Source organism: Anticarsia gemmatalis, chromosome 29 (assembly GCF_050436995.1).
Source record: "Anticarsia gemmatalis isolate Benzon Research Colony breed Stoneville strain chromosome 29, ilAntGemm2 primary, whole genome shotgun sequence".
Taxonomy (NCBI): Eukaryota; Metazoa; Arthropoda; class Insecta; order Lepidoptera; family Erebidae; genus Anticarsia; species Anticarsia gemmatalis.
Window position 1 is genome coordinate 1,932,338 of NC_134773.1, and position 15,111 is coordinate 1,947,448.

General features: G+C 39.8%; 1 protein-coding gene across 4 annotated transcripts in view; it reads right to left on the reverse strand.

Moving 5' to 3' along the window:
• Positions 1 to 4,732: 4,732 nt before the first annotated feature.
• The window catches only part of LOC142985005 (modular serine protease-like), a 30,255-nt gene continuing 19,876 nt past the window's right edge, over positions 4,733 to 15,111 (reverse strand). Inside the window, exons 15-16 of one of the 4 annotated variants that reach the window (XR_012960176.1) lie at positions 13,731 to 14,703; positions 4,733 to 6,935 (exon numbers count right to left, since the gene is read on the reverse strand). Coding sequence is in view for 1 of the 4 variants with exons in the window: in XM_076132916.1 (XP_075989031.1) it covers positions 14,513 to 14,703 (191 nt within the window). In the remaining 3 variants the exon portion in view is untranslated. Of the gene's footprint in view, positions 14,704 to 15,111 lie in introns of all 4 variants that reach the window. The other 3 variants (XR_012960175.1, XR_012960177.1, XM_076132916.1) reach the window with 3 other exon arrangements.

Sequence of the window (15,111 nt, forward strand, 5' to 3'; positions counted from 1 at the left end):
GAACACGGGACATAGGGATGCTGACGAGCTGTCTCACTATATTAAAAGCCCCGTAACTCCTTTAAAATCCAACCCCATGGAGACCTGGGAAGATATGAAGGAAGTTTTTCCTGGTCTTTATAGGGAATTTAGGCGTCACGCTGTGGTTGTGGCTACCTCTGTCCCTGCCGAAAGGCTTTTTTCAAAAGCTGGGGCCGTAATGACTCAAACACGCAATCGTTTAAAGCCGAAGCGATTAAATGAATTATTGTTTTTAAGCGGCCGCCCAGATGAGGAGTGGTTTTAAATTGCTTTTTTAAATATATTTTGTACTTCTGTATTTAATGTTTTATTTGCTTACATCTCCCATAGCTTAATATTTCGTTGAAATAATTATGTTTTAAAGTTCTGCAAATACTCGATACTGAGTAGTACCGATACTTTGAGACCGATACTTTTTGGGTATCGATACCCGTCCTTCGATACCACATGATTACTCGGTATCGATACCCGAGGCCGATACTTCGAACCCTACGCGCATCTCCCTTCGCCGCCCGAACACCACCCTCGCACGCCTACAGTGAAGTGCTGTCCTTGTCTTACCCGCATTCCTCAGAGCTGCATTCAGTTCGCGCGCGCACAGTCCATTATTGCATTTCGAAACAAGTTCAGTGATCTATTTCTTTTTCTTTTAGATCAAGATGGTGAGACCAAAAAATCAAATAATATGGGCGCATTATCAAGAAACCGAAAACAAATCAGCGACATGCAAATATTGTGAAAAGCGTTACAAAATAGCAAATTTGCGGAAATGGCTAGACATCTACTACAATGCGCCAACTGCCCCCAAACTTGCAAACAAGAATTACATAGCTCGTCAACATCTGCAGGTACAAGTGAGCCGCCACCGCAGATAGTTACTAGAAACAAAGAAAACATGGATCCAGAACCTGAATTTAACTCTTCGTCAGTTGAAAACTCTTCAACACCATTAATAAAACGCAGCATGTCAGATGGAGAAAAACAAAATTTGCGCGCAACTTTAGCTAAAGCTATTTATGTATCGGGGACACCGTTGTCAATAGTTGAACATCCGCTCTGGATAAGCTTTTTTGACCAGCTGCAACCTTTGTATAAACTGCCGACTAGAAAAACCTTATCGACGAGTTTATTGGAGAAGACTTATAAAGATATGCATCGCGAGCTAAAAGAAGAAATGACGTCCTGTAAATGTTTACACTTGCAGTTAGATGGATGGTCGAACTGTAGAAATGAGGGTGTTCTCAACATCTTAATTTCGAAACCAGAACCTGTGTTTATAAAAAGTATAGCAACAGAAGAAAATAGGCACTCAGGCGAATATATTTCTGAACAAATTTTGACCACAATGTCTGAGTATGGAGTAGAAAAATTTGCAACATTGATTGGTGACAATGCATCTAATGTGCAACGTGCTTTTCGTCTAGTGAAAGAAATACATCCACATGTGACATTGTTGAATTGCGCTGCACACACTCTTCATTTGCTTTGTAAAGACATTATCAGAATCCCAGTGATAAAAAATTTCAAAGATATAGCAGTACATGTGATCAAAGCTATTAAGAAAAGCCAAGTTCTCTCGTCTCTTCTGAACAAAATAGTAAAAGAAAAGGGTGCTGGTGAAACCTTAAAGCTGCCATGCGACAGCAGGTGGGGAAGTTATTGCACGAGCTTTAAAAGTATTGAGTATACAAAAACTGCCTTACAGACACTAGCTGTACATGAACAAGCGGCACTGTTACCAGCAGAAGAAAAATCAGCATTATTGGATGATGCTTTTTGGGTTATGATTAAACAATGTATTCTTATTTTAGAACCTATGTCAGATGCAATTTTCAAGTTAGAATCAAACGAACAAAATATTCACAAAGTCTTCATTACGCTTCAAAATATGAAATCTTCGCTACTATTTTCACTACCAGAAGTCACAATGATAGATAACACCACAAAAAATTAAATTCTTTTTAAGGTTGATGAGAGGGTCAAAATATGCTTAAAGCCAATACATCTCTAGGAGTCGAATTAGATCAAAATCAAGAATTAGATGCCGTGGAATACATATATGAAACAGGAAGAAATGTTGGTGTTAATGTTGTGCCAGACTTATCATCATATAGAGCTCGCAATAATTATTGGAGCCGAAGGTTTTTGTAGGAAAATCTTAACGAAATTAGTGCAGTAAATTGGTGGAGTGGCATTTGCACGTCCACCTCTTTGAGCAAAGTTGCGGTTCGGATATTAACAGCACCGTGCACTTCTGCTGCAGTTGAGCGATCATTCAGCGCTCACAGTAATATACACAGCAAAAAAAGAAACAGACTCACTACTGACAATGCAGCCAAAATCACTTTTATTACTTATAATTGGACGTTGCTGCTGATGCTTATCATCAGATGGATGTGCTAATGAATGATTGTGACTGTGCGTTTGAAGATTCTATTTTATACAGCCCTCCACGGCCTTCCAGTCCACAACTATCTACAAGCAACTCCAATGTTCATGATGTCGAATTTCTCGACTGCGAAAACTTATCCGGCTTTAGCGAGGATAATTAAACAAATTGCATTATTGATTTTAATATAAAAACCACAATTGTCTTGATGCATCACATTTTTTTTTAGACAACTCCCGCACTAAGAATTGCTCTTGTGTCGCGGGGATTTTTACAAACATACAATTTTTCCTGAGATCAAATTGTCAGCAGATGTATTAGATTGTTTTACGTAATCTTTCAAAGTAGATCTTGGAACATTAAATAACTTCACTGCTTTTTTATATCCCATTTCGTTCGATCTTACAGCTTCAACCGCTTTTTTCATTGCTTCAGCATCCCATGACAAACAGTAGTATCGATGCCGCAAGACCTCAAGCAAAAAGAAAAAAAGGATGCCAAGTTTTACCGGCTGTTACCGACCGGTGAGGCGCCCATAGCCAGTTGCGCTCACCGGTTGTTAAACGATCTGTGGGTTAAGCAACCGTTGGCGCAGTCATTCCATAGATGAGTGACCGCATATTGGTATTTGAACTGGGCGTCTCCGTGCTTCGGAGGGCACGTTAAAAGTCGGTCCCGGTTGTTGTCTACTAAGATAACAGTCGTTAAACCACGTCAAAGGCCAGGGCGGCTTGAACAACTTTGACACTAGGTTGACCACTAACCATACGACAAAACAAAAAACGTTGTGATAATCTTGGTCACTACCAAGTAATTACTGGAAGTCTCTTAAGAAGCATGAGGCCTGGATGTAAGCTGCAAAGTTTTGTGAAATGTACAAAATGCAATGTATTTCTTTGTTCCAAGAAAGGAAAAATCTATTAGGGGTAAGTATTAGGGGTAAGGACTTAGGGTACCCCGTAAGTAAAAGGGGTCTATTAGATTCGAAAAGTGCACTAATAGGTTGCAGAGATACTTTAAACCGAACAAAAAATATAGAAAAATACTACATTTCTGAATTACTAGACGATTACTTTATGTTATCGTCTAGTAAAACCTGTAGACTTTCACAGTTCATTGTTTACTTATACTATCTCATTGTGATTTATGTTATTTTATAGAAACCGAGACGGTTCCCAGAATATTAAATGAGACATTCAATTTTCATGTGGGTTTATAATTTTTTTTTATTGAAATTTACGTTTAGGTGCAACGATTGATCTCAGTTTGACCAATGTAGATTTAAGTTGTTTTGAGTTAATTAAAATTATGTAAAGAAATTAAACTTTAAACTATTTGTTTAATTTAAATAACTAATATAAAGGTGCTCCGTCACAGCAGTTTTATAACGTTATACAACACGATAACAAAACAATTTTAATACAAATTTGTTTAAAAATAAATGTTATAAGTCAGTTTCTAACGTTATATAACTGCTGTGTGGGAGCACCTTAATAAAATAATTTTAATACAGTCAACTTGGGTAAGTTTGAATCATTTGGGTAACATTGAACGTGGTTTCAAAGATTTCAAAGATTCATTTTAGTTCAAACTTTTATTATTTGTGTTGGTTTCATATGAAAAAATAATATCGAAACTAGTTCAAATTACCACGTTCAATGTTACCCAAGTTGACTGTAAATACTTTATTTGCAGATAAACATGGACAACAAGAATAATGAAAATATTTTGTGGGAAGCGGACTTAGAGAGTGAAACAGACAATTAGGTAGTTAGGTGGTGAAAATGTATAGAGCAATGAAGAATTGTCAATAAAAAATACTAACTTTAAACTTATGTGCACTGAAAATGTGATTGTTAGAATATTTATTGTTGTTATAGTTTCAAAGAATGGTTCTCAAAGAACATGTTTGTTAAATTTTGTTTCTATAATTATTTAATTTTTAGTACATTTGTTAATAAATTACCCTTCTTATTCATAAAAATATGTAGGCTTAATATAAAGTGTTTTGTTTCTTTCACTCCTTAGCGAAATGAAAAAGAGAAAAAATATTATAGTAGTTTAACTAAAATAGGTTTATAGTGTGTTTATGAATAAGAGGGTAAATGTCTATGTCGCCTAAGTAGGTAAGTGAGATTAAGGCTCTATTTAAGAACTGATTACAATTAAAGACGTTTTTATAATTTGTTTATTTAATATTTTTTTATTTAAAAAATGTAAAACAAACTTTTCTGTTTAAGAGAGCCTCCCAAGCGATCACTAGTATTAAGATGCAGCATAAATTATATTAGTATTCTAGGATTAAGGGTAATGAAAGACTCATTAAGATAATACTTAATACATATATTTATATATACACGAATAGTTAATACATAAAAGTAATTAGGGCTAGACAGTCGCAAATGCGTCACAAATATGCCAGCTGCATTCATTCGCCCGAGCCGCCCGTAGCCAGTTGCGCTCATCGGTCAGTAAACGATCTGTGGGTTAAGCAAACCTTGGCGCGGTCATTCCATCGTTGGGTGTATAGTGGTATTTGAACAGGGCGTCTCCGTGCTTCGGAGGGCACGTAAAAAGTCGGTCCCGGTTGTTGTCAATTAAGATAACAGTCGTTAAGTCACGTCAAAGGCCTTCGGGCGGCTTGAAGAACTTTGACACTACGTTGACCACTAACCATACGATTAGAAGAAGACGCCTTCCATTTCAACCCCCTTCAGAGAAGATTTTCCTAAAATCCTCTCTTATTGCTCCTCTACACTTCTTTAGGAATCTTCATAGCAAATTCCAAGTTAGTACGCTCAGTAGTTTCTGCTGTGCGTTGTCCATCAGTCAGTAACGGAATAGTGTTATTCGTCCCTTCTCGGGTATCAAAATATCTCCATACCAAAATTTCATATAAATTGGTTCAATAGTTTAGGCGTGATTAAGTAACTAACAGACAGACAGTTACTCTTGCATTTATAATATTAGTATAAATTTTTAGATTAAGACGTACATTTCAAGAACGCATTCAGTTTATTTCGTACTTCAACTAGTTTTTTTATAAGAATATGTTTAACATTTATCACTTGCAAATCAAATTCTTCTTGAGGGTACCCTTTAGTTTGTTTTACTAAATTATACACATATTGTACCAGCAGATAGTTCCTATTGCCTTGTAAATATTGAGTAACTTTCCCGATTTTGGTCCTTAAGTCATCTCGCTTGCGTTCTAATCTTATTTGCCATCTAGGTGTTGAAGTATCGCTCGAAGATTGGTTCCTTATTTTAGGCCTTAGGGTTAATTTTGTACCATTCACTTTGGCAACAGTCCACGCAGCACAATACACTATAGTTTCGACAGTTTTCAAATCTGTATCTTTTTGTAGAAATTTCATTAATATATTCTCATTTACACAATCAATTATTTGTATTAGCTTCTTTGAAATAACTTGATAAGGGATTCTGTACCTGTTATCAGAAGGAATGTCTTCGTAGAATTTAAAAGCTTGTGTGTATGTATATATAACTTGTTTGTTCAAATCGCTGTCTTCATCTATATTTGAATTATTTTTTTCTACATTAGGCTTTGAAAGACTTTCATTGCTATCATTTAAAATAGCATTTTCAGATTTGCTTTCAGCTTTACTTCTTAGTTCTGTATAAGGTATGAAACCCAATTCTTTAGCCATTTCATATTTAATCTCTTCCATACGACTGTCACTTATTAATTTGTGTATTATTATATTGCTACGTTGAGCTGCGATTTGCTGTCCAGTAACATTTGCTAACTCCGGGAATAAAGTAATAAATTCTGTATGCAAACGTTTTCTATATTTTGTTTTATTAGCTTCTAATCGCGTTAATTTAAAATATAATCTGATAATTGCTTCATTGTGTTCGTTTGTCCATTTAATACGTACATATGGTTGTTCATTTTCAGATAATAATGTATTCTCAGTATTAATTTCCAATTCTTTTTGTACTTCATTAGATAATAATATATTTTCTGGTTTAATTTCTAACTCATTTCTAACTTCATTAAAAATTCGTTCTATTGCTTCTTCTGGCAATAACTTTTTACTGATTATAGATCTTCGCTGTTTCGCAACGTTTTCTGAGCTTACTTGCATTGTAGGGTAGTTTTCTATAAATTTGTAGTGCAATGCTGTTCTGTAAGCATTAACAGTGCCCATATTGGTTATCTGAAGGTAACTACGAAGGATGAATTCGTTCATTTCTGTCGTAAAACTGGGAAGTCTGTCCTTTTTAACATTGGACGTAGTTTCCTTAAACGTGACTTTTTTTGCAATTTTCTTTGCTTGTAATGGGCGGTTAGATATTAATGTTTCGGGATCTGAAGACATTTTATATGAAGACAATGAGGCTTGATTGATTGATAAATTATCCATTAGAGTAGCTTTTTTTAGAACTGATTGCGAATGTTTCCCGGCGATAACTGAGCATCAATGTTTTTAGTATGTTTCAGTATTAGTCTCCAGTTTTTACACCAGTAGCTAGGGAACTAAATGTCGACTGTGGAGTCCTGTGTCACCATGGCAACGGTGAGTAAAATAAAATGGTCTAAGATTCCGCTATGCAACGACTTTCGGGTTAATGGATGAAATATATTTTTTCAGCGACAACCCATTAACAATATATTTATTGACATTTGCCTTCGGGCGGCTTGATCAACTTTGACACTAAGTTAACCACTAACCATACGATAAGAAGACATATCTTAATACATTTCATTCATTAACCAGCTCGGTGAAGGTTGTTGTATAGCGGGATCCTGTACTGGAAGGTAACCTGTAGCGCAATTCTCTACCGTCGGTATCCAGAGTTTGACATAAAAAATGTACTGCCAAACAGTTCTGCTGTAGAGGCGTTGATCAAATGTTAGTGCAAAATTTCTCGACAGCTGGTTATCGGTAGTCGATAGTAGCGGAGAATCGAGCTACTGGAATTCTGAGTCCTCATACTAGTGACTAGGTTCTTTCCTAGCCACGCAGGGGTGTACGCCGAGGTGTACATACGTGTTGTTCCACCTTGACTTGGACTTCACCTACCCTACCTATTACAAATACTCTCGCTATCTAAAGCTCCTAGCACCTTCTACGCTGAGTCAATAGAGTCCGACGGCGGTTGCCGGAGACCGAGACCCGAGACAGCGACTGTTACTTACTTGACTTAAGGCATAGACGCCGCCAAACAACTTGAACATAAATTGCTGTATTAGAAAGTAAACAGAATGTAGACCCAGTGCAGAAGACACTTGGTTGGCTGTTATACCAGTCGGGTGGTCGAAGCTGCAACGCCCTCGTCTTTTCGCAAAACTATTATACCTAAACTGACCTAAAAATCGTTCACTAAGATGTAGCGAAATTGTTCAAGTTGTTTGGCGGCACCTATAATGCATATGAAACAGTTCGCAAGTGGAACCCAAGACAGGAGACAGATCGTAAGTAATGATCGTAAGTCACTGTCTCGGTTTCAATTGCGAACTACCTTTAGTTTTCTATAACCTAGCAGCAGCCACTTCAAAGACTAACAAATTGCTGAAATAGTCGCCACCATTGCCTACTCGCGTAGAGTAACGTCAATCATGTGACAGCACACGTGATCAGGCCTCACGAGAGAAGACCCTTGCCCTGCCCAGCGTACCTTCAATTTAATACAATTTGAGACGAGCACGATTCTAACTGGAGGAAGCCACCTACTAGTAAGTATAATAGACGGTAAGTAAAATATTAGGTCGTGGAAAAAGTCTTTTCGCATTATAGTATGTATGAACTTGTAATAAAATCTTTTCTCTACACAAAAAAGCTCGATATTTGGGTACCTCACGAGCTCACTGAAAGAAACCTAATGAACCGTGTACTCATTTGTGATTCTTGAAGCCTAAGAGATTTTATTACAAGTTCATGTATACTATAATGCGAAAAGACATCCCTCCCCTCCCCGACCTAATAAAATCCATCATCATCAGCCTAGCCTTATTTCCAAGTATGTTGGAGTCGGCTTCCAGCCTCACTGGAAGCAGCTGAATACCAGAATTTTACATAGAGCGACTGGCCTATCGGACCTCCACAACGCAGTTAGGTAATATTCCAAATTTCAACTTCCAAATTTTGCCAACAACTTAAAATAGCATCCTAACCTTAGTGACATACAGAAAACATAAGAAAATATTGTAATAGATATTTACAGCAGTGATTTCTAGTACATAACCCAAGAACACTTGCGACCAAGACCTGTATTACAACTTAAGGAAAGGAAGACCTGGTACCAAAGAGGTTGATGCCCTCCTCTCCAAAAACTCGGACAGAGCGGATAAACTCGTGGTTCGGAAAGGGTCACTCGGCCCCAACCGACTCCAAAAACATGAGGAATGACTTCAAGGAGATACTAAAACAAGTCCTCAACAACATGAAGAGGATATACAATGAGGCAGAGCGGGGGAACACGAGGGTCGCCCTAGTCTAGGAACGAGAGAGACTGCCGCAACCGCGCGGGACGCGGAACCCAAACCAGCAAAACTGGATGACCTCTTCCTCAGAAAAATAGAGGGAGCAGCGCGACCTAATAAAAGAAAACGGAAAGAGGATAGAGGAGTTGCGCAGCGCGATAGAGACGCAGCATAAGCAGCTGCGCAACCCAAGAACCCCACACGGACCGCGCTGCACTCCATTATCATCACCTCCAATGACACCGAGGAGACTGGGGACGAGGTCCTAAACAAAGTGAGAAAGGCCGCAAATACAGATGGTGGAGAAAAAATCATCGAAAGAGAGAGAAAAGGAAGAGAGAGGAAGGTGATAGTTGGTTGTAAAACCAAAGAAGGAAGAAAGGAAATGATAAGCAGGACGCAGAGGTCCGGGCAAAACCTTCACGTGGAGGAAGCGAAAAACAGGGACCCGCTGATGCTGCTCAGGGGCGTCATAAAGGTCCTCAGTGACGAGGAGATAGTGGCGGCTCTAGGAAGCAACAATGGGGATGTTTTCCGTAGCCTCGACGGAGAGGATGTATCTCTTTTAGATACAGAAGAAGAGCACGAAATCTGCACACCAGCAACCTGAGCACGTCACCAGCTGTTAGGAGGAGAGCATTGGAGAAGGGGCGCTTGGGAGTTGACCTTCAGCCCTTGTGGAAAACCAGTCGCCCCTGATCCAATGCACCCGGTGCTTGGGCTACGGACACGGGAGACGACTGTGCAAGGAGGCGGTGGACCTGTGCAGGAACTGTGGCGGCCCGCACCTGAGAGCAGAATGCCCACAACATTTGGCAGGCGAACCCCCGAAACAGAAACTGCTTAAAGGCAAAGGAGCAAAACATAGGCCACAACGCTTTCAGTCCCGAATGCCGCGTTAGGAAACGCTGGGACAACATAGCGCGGGCGACAGTGGCCTATTGCTAAGATTGTCTCGGAGACCGGCAGGAAGCCATACCAGCTACACCAAGCAAACCTGGAACCATGGAAGCCACCAACAGCCGAGCCGCAGCCGCACAGCCGTACGTCGGCGGGGCTAAAAGTATGAAGGAGTTTAGAGGCGTTCGAATCTTCCAGAACGCAAGTCCCGGGGAGGGTACTGTTAAGGCCGCGATCGCAGTATTCGATCAGAGCCTTAATGTGGTTCAGTACCCAGAACTCACTAGCAACAACATTGTTGTGGTGGGGATCACGCCACGACAAGCGCCTGGGAGATCACGCTAGGCTCCCTCTACTTCGAGCCGGATAAGCCAATAGAGCCGTACCTCCAGGAAATCAGGTACTCGCCACAGAAACCAGAAAAGTGCTCCTGGGAGGCGACGTAAACGCGAAGAGTATCTAGTGGGGTGGCACAGAGACCGACAGCAGGGGCGAGGAGCTCCTATCAACTCTCGACGAACTGGGCCTTCACACATTAAACAGAGGAAGAAAACCTACCTTCGAAGTTGTCCGAGGAAATAGGTACCTGAGCAGCCACATCGACGTCGCGGCGTGCACGGAAGATGTCCTGGAACTGGTCGACGACTGGAGCGTGAAGGATGGCGTAACAAGCTCAGACCACAACGCGCTAGAAATAGTGTTAAACCTGCAGAAATCGTCTGGTTGTAGAGTACACCGCACCACAAGGACCTACAATACGCGGAAGGCAAACTGGCCTCAGTTTCATGAGAAACTGGGCCAGTATTGGCAAGAGTCCTCACGAAGGAGGAAGTGGCCAAGGTGAACGATGGAGGAGACCTCGACAATATCGTCGAAAGGTACACCTTGGCCATCAAGGAGGCCTGCAACCAGACGATTCCAAAAGCGGGACAGGTGGAGAAACTGAGCACACCGTGGTGGTCCCAGCACCTAGCGGACCTGAAAAAAGAAGCCACGACCAGGAAGAGGAGGATCCGCTGCGCCGCGCCGATCCGAAGGGCAAAGGTTGTTCAGGAGTATCTCCTGAAAAAGGTAGAATATCAGGAAGCGGTCGTAAAGGCTCAGGTCGAGAGTTGGAAGGAATTCTGCGGGAAACAGGACACGGAGGAGGTCTGGGAAGGAATTTACCGGGTCCTGAACAGGACCAGCAAGAGGACGGAGGACATCCCCATCGTGAAAAGCGGAGTAGCGCTGGATGCAGAAGGATCAGCAAGATGGCTTGCTGTGTCCTTCTACCCAAAAGACGGCACCGAAGAAGACTCCGTCGATCACTAGGAGATAAGGACCAAGGCCAGACAGCTGGTGGAAGCAGGCGGCAGCTGCAACGAACCTCCCTTTACCCTGCAGGAATTAGTTAGGGCTTCCTCCTTTAACCCCAAAAAAGCACCCGGAGCCGTCGGTCTGACCTCCGATATATGTAGCCAAGCAATTGGGAAAGCGCCCGAGCTATTACTAGGCATATTAAATAGATGCCTGGCGCTCTTCCCAAAGCCTGGAAAAAGGTAACCGTCGTAATCCTCAGAAAACCCAGCAAAGCCGACTACGCCACCCCCAATCTCACAGGCCAATCGGCCTCTTGCCCGTTCTGGGCAAGATATATGAGAAGATGGTGGTTGCCCGTCGGTGGTTGAGCGTCGAGACGATTCCAACGATACCAAGCACGAGGAAATTGCGGCAAGGGAAGCCGGAAAAACAACGGTTTAAAAATCCAACAGTCGCCATCTTGGAAATTTCCACTGCCCGTAACTCCGGAATTTCTCAACCGAATTGCCCCGTGTTTGGTATCCCTAGGGTGCGCTCGGCTAGAGCTAGCGAACCGTCGCAAAATTCGTGACAAATTGCGTGGAAAATGTATGAAAATTCGCGGAAAACATTTTCCGGAAAATCCCTTTCCCGCTGGCTGTGCCTGGGGTTTCCAGAGTGAACAGCGAAATCCTCGTGTTTCTGCGGCCTCTGGGGGCTGAGATATCGCAAATTGAAAATAAGTTGACACTTGCGCGGCTATCTTAGCCGCCATTTGAAAAATTTCAAATCGCCATATCTCCGGCCCTGGTCGTCGTATCGACGCGGGATTTTTTCTGGGGACCAGTACTCGTTGAGTTACTCGTTAATGTTAAAATAGAGCAAGAAATAAAATTAAATGTAAGTATAGAATAAGAAGAAAGTAAGGAAAGCAAATAAGATAAAACAAGACATCATGTAAATAAAAACAAAATTCAGGTGGCGGACAAAGTTGCAGGTAAAACTTAGTGAATAATTAATTTATCCCATTACTGTCCCACTGCTGGGCAAGGGTCTCTTTCCAAACAATGAAGGGGTTAGGCCGTTAGTCCACCACTCTGGCCAAGTATGGATTGGGGCCTGACTCCTGTTCTTTAGAGAGGGAGGGGTTAGACCTTGATCCCGGCCATGTGCAGGTTGGGGACTTTGCATGCCCTCAATAAATGTATTTAACAGTTTTTAGGCATGCAAAGTTCCTCACAATGTTTGCCTTCACCATTAGAGCAAGTGATAATTATTTCTAATACACACATAACTTCTTAAAGTCATTGGTGTGTTACCTTAGGTTCGAACCTGCAACTACATGGGAAGTGCCAACTTATACCACTCGGTTATCACTGATTTAGGGAAAACTAGAGAAGACTTAGAAGATATAGTATCATTTCAGTATTGATATAGTTATCATTGTACATGAGAAAGCACTATTTTAGAGCATGATTGGCACCCATGCTTTAAAAATGTTCTCATAAAAAATGATTAATAATTAATATATCACCATGGTTAATTATTTATAAATAATTAAATATTATTGGACAACTCACACACAGTCAATATTCTAAACTAAGCAGAGCTTGTACTATGGTAATCAAAGAACTGATAACCATACTTATATACTTATAAATACATACTTTTATAGATACATTAACAACCAGGCTCAGATCAGATACTCATGCTTAAAGAAAACAGACCAAGCGCAAGCCAGACTAGCTCAAAATGGTTCTATATCAATATTAATATTCTTTTATATTTCAGATATGGATGTGAATGAAGCAAGGGCAGTGGGTAAGGATTGTAACAAGTGGTATTCTTTGATCTCTGCCTACACCACTGTGTACAAGCAACTATTAAGTCAATTTGATGGTCACTATTCAGTACATTGCTGCTTATAATTTGTTTATCTGTAATGTAAGAGAGAAAACAATGTACAGCATAGTGCCTTTCAAATAGTTGTCAACTGAGATACGTGATAGCCTCACAATACTGTGCAGACAGAAAGTGTCATACACTATACTAAGTTTTAATACTACAATTAGGTTGTCATCAACACGCTAAGAAGAAGAAGTATTGTGCTAACTACACACAGCCTCCTACACTCACAACACAATTATCTACATCACCAAACAACTCTATACCCTTGACAACATGACTTGTACCTACTACAACATGAAATAACGAACAAGAGAGAACAAAATGATCAAGTTACTTTAGTTCATTCACATAAAGTATCATGAACATAACGACTGACACTAGAGAGTATACAACAAGACATATTTAACAAGACAAAATAGACGACTATCAATCGAACCAGTTTTTCACAAGGGCGAACATCGATATACAACAATCACCATTTTTCACAACATTATTATGACAAAATGTCTCATCTAACCTAAATTTATTAAAAAAACTATCAACACAATTACTTATTCATTTCATTCGTGGTTTAGTAATAGTTTTGTATACAAATTATGAAATTTTAACAAACACGCGACCACTTTCATTTCGTTTGATAACTACAAGTGCCGATCCCGACTTCGCGGCTCAACAACCTATAAACCTCTATGCAAAAGTTAATTTATCACAGAACGACATAAATAACGAACCAACAACTAGCCGTAATAAAATTATAAATGCAAACCAATGTAAAGAGACTTTTGTAAAACTACGAAAGATCGGTATCCATTTTGTAACTGACATAAGTGACATATACCGGCGCTTGGTAGATTTGGTAGTTTTAGTACATTTGACAGGAGCCTTATTTAGTTGTCTATGCTATGACTAGGGATGGTTGTTCCTTGCATTCCGATCCGATGTGACAAAAGGATATCGGAACTTAATAAACTTGTACAAGTTGTACATTATCAATTATATTTATTTAATTAAATAACACAATTGCTTTTATTATTACCAACTTATTTTTTAAATTATTGAGACATTCAAAGTAATATAGAAACCCTCTCTTTAATAATATTAGTATAATACATTACTACATTTTTACTGAATTGTAAAAGCCTTTTAAATAACTTATAAATTCTTGCACAATAATTTCTATAATCGGATCGAAACAGACCGGTTTTAAATATTCACATCCCTACACGTAAAGACGGTTCAGTAGAATGTTGCCAATTACAATTTACTAAACACTACCATTACAGTTGGACACCTAGTCTTCTGATCCCATATATGTTTATTCATTATATTAAAAATCCCATATTAAATATAATATTTGTTATAAACACCCACTTTATTAAAAAACTGTTAGAAGTAGCTGGTTTATACTTGTTATTCAAATATTCACGATTACGGATGCTACCAATTGAATGAATGCGAATGTTCCGCGTTTGCGGATGCAATACGATAATACTATACACATTTTGTTTGTATTAAAACAGACTTTATTTTATAATCTCGTTGGCATCTTTTCTTACGACATATTATAGAAATTCCTTAATAAAATCTTCATGTTTAGTTATTTTTGTAAATGTAGTGTAAGTATCAACGTTGCACTTGTTCTCGTTGCTCGGTGCCGTGGACACTACGCCCCTGAGGTAGTAACGTTCGATTCCCAGTTCGGTATCTGCGAACGCTAACCCACCGCCGCTGTCACCTTTGCATAAAGCCGTACCTGAAAACAGTAAAAAAATATGAGTAAACGTTCAGCTACTCTTTATGAAATGTCAAAAACACATTTTAGTATAGAAATACGACATAGTGACGTCACAGTTTCGTATTTTCGCTGGTGTCAAATGAGTTTCTAATAAAATGTTTTAGTCGTTAAGTATTACAATTCCAACATTATTTAGGAAAAAAATTACATAGCCTGAGCATATTTTAATATGAACACAATGACTTTTGGCCCGAAATACACTATCGATCGGGCCATAAAGGCAGAAATGACGGTCTCCGTCGCGCAATGGTTAAAGTGGTCGTCACGCCACTACCAGTGAGTCCAGAGGTCGTGGGTTCGATTCCCAGACGATTGCTCTTGCTTCCACGAACATACAAACAACGGACACAAAGAACAACCAGACCC